An 8,020-nucleotide genomic window follows, 5' to 3' on the forward strand; every position below is an offset into this window, starting at 1 on the left:
TTCTAGATCAGGTGTTAGCCAAAATTTTTGGTAAATATTTTAGGCTTTGTCAGCTTTATAGTCTGTTACAGCTACTCAACAGCTATGGTGGTGCAAACAATATATAAGAAAATTTAAATGTAACAATAATCAAAAAACTTCAAACACACACACAAAAGTGTAGCATGCTGAATTTTGCCTTAGGGCTACTGTTTGTCAAACCCTGTTCCAGATTATGAAATTCAGATTAGCAAGGTTAAATAACTCCCTCAAGTTCTCACTAAGTAGTAAGACCAACATTTGAAATAGATTGACTCCAGATCTGAGTTCCAACCCACTGTCCCTCAAGATTGGCTAATCTCTTGCATCCTCAGTAATAAATGGGAATATTGAAAAACTATGAAAACTACATCTTAAAAATTGGTACTAGAAAATTCCCTTTAGAGGAAATTTATTTTAAAGGAGTTTTGATAAGTTGGGTAAGTTGAGAACCAAAACACAATTATCAAAAGGGTCTCAATGTAAGCAAAAAGATAGGAACAGAAATTCTGAGGTGTAGCAAAAGTAAGCGAAGAAAAAGGGAATCACTGAATGTATTCTGGGGTATTATAGCCTGAATTACAAGAAAAATAGCAAACATGAATGAATTTTAAAAAGGAGGGGACTGGGAATTTCTAACACTCGTAACTTAGGTTATGAGTAATAGAAAGCACTACTCCAGCAGGCTTAAAGAATATAGGAAGCCATTTTCTCATATAATCTAAATCAAAAAGTAGGATATGCTCCAGGTGTGATATATGCACAGATCTAGCTCTTTTTCTCTGCTATTACCTTGGCTCGCTCCTCGTCTATATGTCAGTTTTATTATTAGAAAGGCTTTCTCCATGGTAGCAAGATGACTGCCTGAAGCAGCTATGGCAGTGTGCTTATTCATCCATGTATACTGAGCAAAATAAGAAAAAAATCCTGTCTCCTAACAATAGGGGAACTATCCTTTCTCCCAGTATGATTAGGCTGAATCTTCTAAATTGATAACTATCCCTTCCCAGAATGCTGAGTGTTTGGGATTTAACATGGATTCCAAAACCTTTCTCTGACGGTCAACCAGCACTTGAAAAAATGCTCATCATCACTTATCATTAGGGAAATGTAAATTAAAACCACAATGAGATATCACATCACACCTATGAGAATGACCCATATTTAAAAAACAACAACAACAAATGATGGTAAGGGCATAGGGATTAAGGAATTCTTATACACTGTTAGTGATCCAGTCCCTATGGAAGACAGTATGGAGGTTCCTCAAAATATTAAAAAGAGATCTACCATAGAATTGAGTAATTTCAATCCTACATATCTATCTGAAGAAACCAAAAGCACTAATTAAAAGATATTTTTGCACTACTATGTTCATTGCCGCACTATTTATAAATAGCCCAGTTATGGAAACAACCCAAGTATGCAAGGACAGATGAGTGGCATTAGATGTGGTATATATACACAATGGAATACTACTTAGCTATATAAAAAAAGAAAAATATGAACTGTGGTCATTTGTAACAACATGGATAGAATTGGATGAGATTATGCTAAGTGAAATAAATCAGAAAAGGAAAGACAAATATCAGATAGTTTTACCATATATGGAATATAGAAAAACAAAATAAAGGAACTGACAAAACTAAACCAAAACAGACCCTGGAAATAATACTACAGAATTGAGATTACTAGAAAGGGAGATAGAATGGGGATGTAAACAAAGGGAGAAAGGGTACCCAATGTTTTACAGTAAAGAATAATGGGTGCTTTGGTGGTTGATGTGGTATAATGACATACATTTGAGGAGGTATGAACCTATTCCCCAAAATCAAATACAGTGTTATAAACCAATGTTACCCAATTAAAATCACAGCAACATTCTCTGGAAAGGAGGATGTATATCTCAAGATTGGTTACACTAACCACCACATGGCCATGCAATTGCAAATGTGGTCATTTCACTTGAGCCACATGGGTTACAGGGGATGGATGGTTATCTGAAAAAAACAGGGTTCTTATAGAAACATAGAAGGTATGTATATATCTCTAACTCATGATGAAATATTTATGTGGCTCTAGGACCAGGCTGACTTAAAACAAAAACAAATTAACAAAAAAGAAACAGGCCTTGCTATTAATATAAAGATTTTCTGTTTTAGAAACTATCACATTTCATTATAGACCAACAAACACTGTGATTTTATTGAATTCCCAGCAATTTACCAGAACTAGGATACAAAGGAAAAGTGCAATCACAATCTATGTATGTAGGACAGCACATACATAGGCATTTTGAAGCAACCCAGTAAGTGGATTAACAGCAGCATTCTGGGTGCTATGCTATGTCTATACTCTAGAATAAAGGAGTTAAAGAATCTGTCATCTACAGAAAGAGATGGTTTCTATTAATTTATAATTTCATAAACAGAAAATAAGACTACACAACACTATCATAATATATGACATATATTTATATATATAAAAATAAAATATTTTCTTTACAAAAGTATACATGTGGCAAAGTATCTTTCATTAATCACAACATTCCCCAAAATCTAATATATTAATCACAACATTCCTTGAGAGACATTATATTAGATACAGGTAAAGGTTTGAAATGATAGGTGCAGAAGCTATATATAAATATACAGGCACACACATAGGCAACTCATACATTCAGTATCCCTAGAGAGCATGAGTATTCACACTTGCTTTCATTCCCTTACAAATCTAGAAATCAAGTCTAGATATTACAGGTGAAACTATATGGTGAACACAGAAATAGAATTTTGATTTGTACAGAAAAAACATATTTAGAAAATTGCTGTAGCATCCTCTAAATGTGCAATTTATTTTGAAATTGGAACATATTTTATCTAAAGGGTATTCATTTTCTTAATAACTGAATCTGGCATAACTTGCTGAGAAGACAGCTTGCACTTGTACTAAAAGGAAACTCTTGTGATTATAGGTAGTTGAACATTTTAGAAGGGAAATCACTTAATCTACTCAATTTAGAGCTTAGAAGAATACATTAATGTGTAAAGGGGAGAAGACTTAAAGCATAAATGCTTTTAAAATATCTTCTCCCTAGATAAAAGTTATAGTACTGTGGCTTTAAGCATATATTAAAAATTCAACAATATAGTCTTTTTCTTTGAATTATTTTAAGGCAGAATTCCTCAACCACAGCACTGCTGACATTTTGGATAGATAATTCTTTGTCATGGGGCTGTCCTGGGCACTGTAGTACGTATGGAAACATCCCTGACCTCTACTAGATGTCAATAGCACTTGTAACAATAAAGAAAAAACAGTCTGCAGACATTGTCAAACATCCCCTGGGGTACAAAATTGTCCCTGGTTTTAAATAAGTGTCTTAAGGAATAACTTCACCTCAATCTACATATTAATAATAATAACAAATAATTAAATTCCTATCTATAATTAGTTTGTTTTCAATGTATGAATGATCACTTGTGAAAAATAATAAACATGATGATTCCACAGATGAATTATGGAAATCATCAATAACTGTATAAATTAAGGAAACAAGGGTCATGGGAATGATAGGGCCAATAGAAATAAAATCAATTCAAAGGGATTAAAAAATTCATTATAGCATATAAAGATATCACTTATAACCCTGGACTTCTGATCCTCACCCAAAAAAAAAAAAAAAATCCAAATAACCCTCCCCAAAGTGGATTAAGATGTAGTATATTTGTACAATGGAATACTACTCAGCAATAACCTGGATAGAAATGGGGAGGATGATGCTAAGTGAAATGGACAGAAGGAGAAAGACAGATGGTTTCACTTATCATTTGTTTCACTTACATGTGAAATATAAAGAAACGCAACAAGGGTCAGTCAAAAATCAAATGAATAACAACCCTAGAAATCTGTCTGCAGATTTAAGTGTACCAGAGGGGAAGAAGGAGGGTAGAGCTCAAAGTGTGGAGGGGCTCCAGATGGCCTCTGGTGGAAGACAATGGGTGTTTTAGTGGTGGGCATGGTGGGTGTGTGAAGCATCTGAAGAAACGTATTCCTGTACAGACCTCTGAATAACATACAGTGTTGTAAAACTAAGTTACCTCAATAAAATTAAAAATATATAATAAGAAAGTCTGACATAGTAGACTCAAATAAATATATTTTTTTAAGATATATTTATTTATACAAGAACCAGGATACAGGCCAGATGTGCGGGAGGGTGAGAAGATTCACAGAGACAGAGTGGGGAACAGAACAGGCAGACTGACGAAGTACACTGCTGAGAGGAGCAGCGGGAAGACAGGAGAGGTCCACCGCACCATGTGGGACCCTCACCGGCCGGCCGGAATCAAACCAGCGCTGCAGAGGCTGTGAACAGCTTCACAGCACTGTGCTCAACCACCTGCGCAGGGGGAGGCCCAAATAAATATTTTAAATAAATGATTGAACATTTAATAAATGACTTCTGCTTCTTCTATCACCGTAAGAGCCAACATTCTATAGAGAACATCTTTTAGAAAGAATGTCCTTCTAGGGCCTCCCCTGGTGGCACAGCGGTTGAGCGCTGGGCTGCGAAGCTGCCCACAGCCTCTGCAGTGCCGGTTCGATCCCAGGCCGCTGGCGAGGGTCCCACATGGCGCGACAGACCACTCCTGCCGGGCCCCCTGCTCCCCTCAGCAGTGCATTTCGTCAGTCTGCCTGTTCTGTTCCCCGCTCTGGCTCTGGTGAATTCTCTCACCCTCCCATGCTTCTGACTGTACCCAGTGCTTGTATAGATAAACGAATCTTTAAAAAAAAAAAAAGAAAGAAAGAAAAAACACTTTAAAAAAAAAAAAAAAGAATGTCCTTCTAAGTGTGTCTTTATATATTTTGGGGGGATGGGATATTCTACTATGTTCAATATTCCCAAAAGTGGCCCAGATCTAAAACCTTCTGCTTTTCATGACTTCATAGTATCCACAATAGCAACATCAATGTCCTGACATTTGCAAGTAACCTAGGGCATATGTCATTAAAGAAAAATCATTTTTTGTCTGGAGACCAAAAAGCATTATCACCTGTGAAATATTGCAAGATATGGTATATAGTATCACAAAGCCTTTTCCCAGGACATAAAAAAATGGTTACACATTAATAAAATGTACTCAAATAATTATATATAAATTAAAATGGTTTAGCTTTGAGTAACTAAGTCTCCGTGCAATCTTCTGACTAGATGATAGGAAAAAATCCAAAAAGATTTTGTTTTTAGTTCTGCACTAGAGCAAATTTTTTTAATCTCTTTCATTCACTATGACTCTGTATGTTTAAATGTTAGATTTCCCTGACATTAGATCTCTAAACTAAATAATGATTACCATGAGAAGAGAAGCACTTATATTCCTTTCATCAAGATACAACAGGAAGGCAAATCAGAAACACAACCAAAAGGGAAAATCATATATTCATTTTCATGTTCTTTGTTTCATAAAGAGCGATCAGCCCTTTTGCGGCCATCGCTAAAGCACCGGTGGCCAAAATGAAGTTCAATCCCTTTGTGACTTCTGACCAGAGCAAGAATCGTAATAGGCATTTCAATGCGCCTTCCCACATTCATAGGAAGATCATGTCTTCCCCTCTTTCCAAAGAGCTGAGGCAGAATTACAATGTCCCATTCATGCCCATCCGGAAGGATGATGAAGTTCAGATTGTTCGGGGACATTATAAAGGACAGCAAATTGGCAAAGTAGTCCAGGTTTACAGGAAGAAATATGTCATCTACATTGAAAGAGTGCAGCGGGAGAAGACAAATGGCACAACCGTTCATGTGGGCATTCACCCCAGTAAGGTGGTTATCACTAGACTAAAGCTGGACAAAGACCACAAAAAGATCCTAGAACGCAAAGCCAAATCTCGCCAAGTAGGAAAGGAAAAGGGCAAATACAAGGAAGAAACAATTGAGTAGATGCAGGAATAAAATAGTCTTATATACAACTTTTATTAAAAACTGCTAAAATGAAAAAAAAAAAGCGACCAGTAAGTGTTCAATTCTGCCTCTATACTATAATAACCTTGAAAAGTTAACATACTAGAGTCATCCAGATGCCATTCTCAGAAATTCAGATTTATTGGCCTAGATTGGGCCAGAACCAAAGCATTGAAGGCAATTCCAGTATGCAAACATTGCAATATAGACACATTTACAGTCATATAAGCACTATCAGAAATGAGAGAGCTGAGTTAGTTATTTTTAAAAAACATCAGCTGATATCATTATTATCTGTTAGTATTGCTCATTAGATAAATGCTAATCATAAACCACAAGGCAAACTTTGTCAGTATATTTCAGCACAAACTCACAGATGAGAATTTTGGTTGCTGTATAGCAACATAAATTACGAATATCTTCCCTTTCCTCTCACTAAACTCTTTGTTAACACTGTTGAAATTTTGACACATTCTTTAATATTAAAACATTTAACAAATTTTTGTGGAAACCAAGATAGTTCTCTACTCCAACGTTTATGGCAACTCACACACAAAAAAAAAAAGTAGAGAAAAACCTGGTTAATACCATTAAAAATCAATAGTCAAGATGTTCATGTTATAAAAAGATGACATGAAATTATCAAAAATTCTTAAGAAAATTAAGAACATAAAATGAAATGATCATCTCTTATCTAAATTCAGCCTTAGATCAATTTTTTCTGAAAATTGAACATATAGCTTTTGATCTAAAGAACATAAGGTAAAATCTAATCAAATAGGACTTCATCCAAGGAACTGCACAGCTTGTAATGCAGCTGCACCAATTGCAGGCATTTAAAGACCAATGGTCAAATAAAATTTAATATAAAGTACACCGACATGAAACTTACAGGTAACAGTTAACGCATGTTCTTTCTGAGTCTACAATAAAATGAGAAAAAAAAAAAAAGAGCTTTCAATGAAATTAGTTAAAAGTGTAAACATCCAAGGACAAAGAGAATGAAATAGCAACAACATGTGAGGAACTAGGAGTCAACTAGGAGAGCAGCTGAGTCTGCAAGGGGGAAGCAAGTCTCAGGAAGTAGGTCTTTGAAAACCACAGGAGGGGACAAGCTCTGACTGCCAGTGTCTTCCTCCTTTGCCCCTGTGTCCTGACCCTATGTGGGTTCCTCCAAGGTCTTTGTGAGTAAAACCATCAGAGAAAACTCACCCCATCGTCAAGTCCAGAAATTAAAAAGATGTAACTCAGGAAATCCTAAAGGTTTTGTACACTATCACATAAAGGAATCTGAGAGAATGAATTCAATAGCTAATCAAGAAGCTGTAATAAAAGTGCAAAGCAGATGATCTCATTGAAATAGAGTTTAAGGTCTAGAAAATCAGAAAGTGTCCATTTTTGCTCTATCTTGATATCAAGGTTTGGCATATTGTATTAATAATTCTTCAACTACAGTGTGCTAGATTAATGAATCAAGCCTCTGATTTCTTCGATATCCTGGGGATTTTTCTGCCTCCTTAGCTATCCTGGCCTTAAAAAAATAAAAATAAAAAACTGGGATTTTTTTGTTAAAGTTAATTTGAGTAGTTATTTTTACTTTCAAGGAAATAATTTTAATAAAATACAATTGTATCAAAAGAGAAGAGTAGGGGCCTCCCTGGTGGTGTAGGGATTAAAATCTCAGCACTATCAAGCTATTGCCAGCTATTGCAGCACAAGTTCGATTCCAGCCCTGGACCAACCCGCATGGCACAACAGACCTCTCCTGTCTCATCTGCTGCTCCCCTCAGAAGCATATTTTAGTAGATCTGCCTGTTCTGCTCCCCACTCTGTCTCTAGTGAATACTCTTACCCCCACACCTCTGGCTTACACCCCAGTTCTTATAAGCAAAAAATAAATAAGTCCTTTAAAAAAAAAAAAGAGGAGAGTGATAGCTATGAGCCTGAGTATACAGAATTGGCTTTTCGAGTTGGACTGGAGGATAGTGAAGCAACTTCCATCCCAGAATGGGAAAAATAATTGCTCTAAGTCAGTGA

At 35.9% G+C, this 8,020-nt stretch overlaps 1 protein-coding gene across 1 annotated transcript; it reads left to right on the forward strand.

The window, feature by feature from the left end:
- The first annotated feature begins 5,536 nt into the window (after positions 1 to 5,536).
- Positions 5,537 to 5,979, forward strand: LOC119256867 (60S ribosomal protein L26-like). Its single transcript, XM_037524616.2, has one exon. The coding sequence runs from the start codon at positions 5,537 to 5,539 to the stop codon at positions 5,960 to 5,962; it is 426 nt and encodes a 141-aa protein (XP_037380513.1). The 3' UTR covers positions 5,963 to 5,979.
- Positions 5,980 to 8,020: the final 2,041 nt, after the last annotated feature.

The sequence above is a fragment of the Talpa occidentalis genome, unplaced genomic scaffold (genome assembly GCF_014898055.3).
Source record: "Talpa occidentalis isolate TD23 unplaced genomic scaffold, MPIMG_talOcc4v2.1 talOcc4.4, whole genome shotgun sequence".
NCBI classification, from domain to species: Eukaryota; Metazoa; Chordata; class Mammalia; order Eulipotyphla; family Talpidae; genus Talpa; species Talpa occidentalis.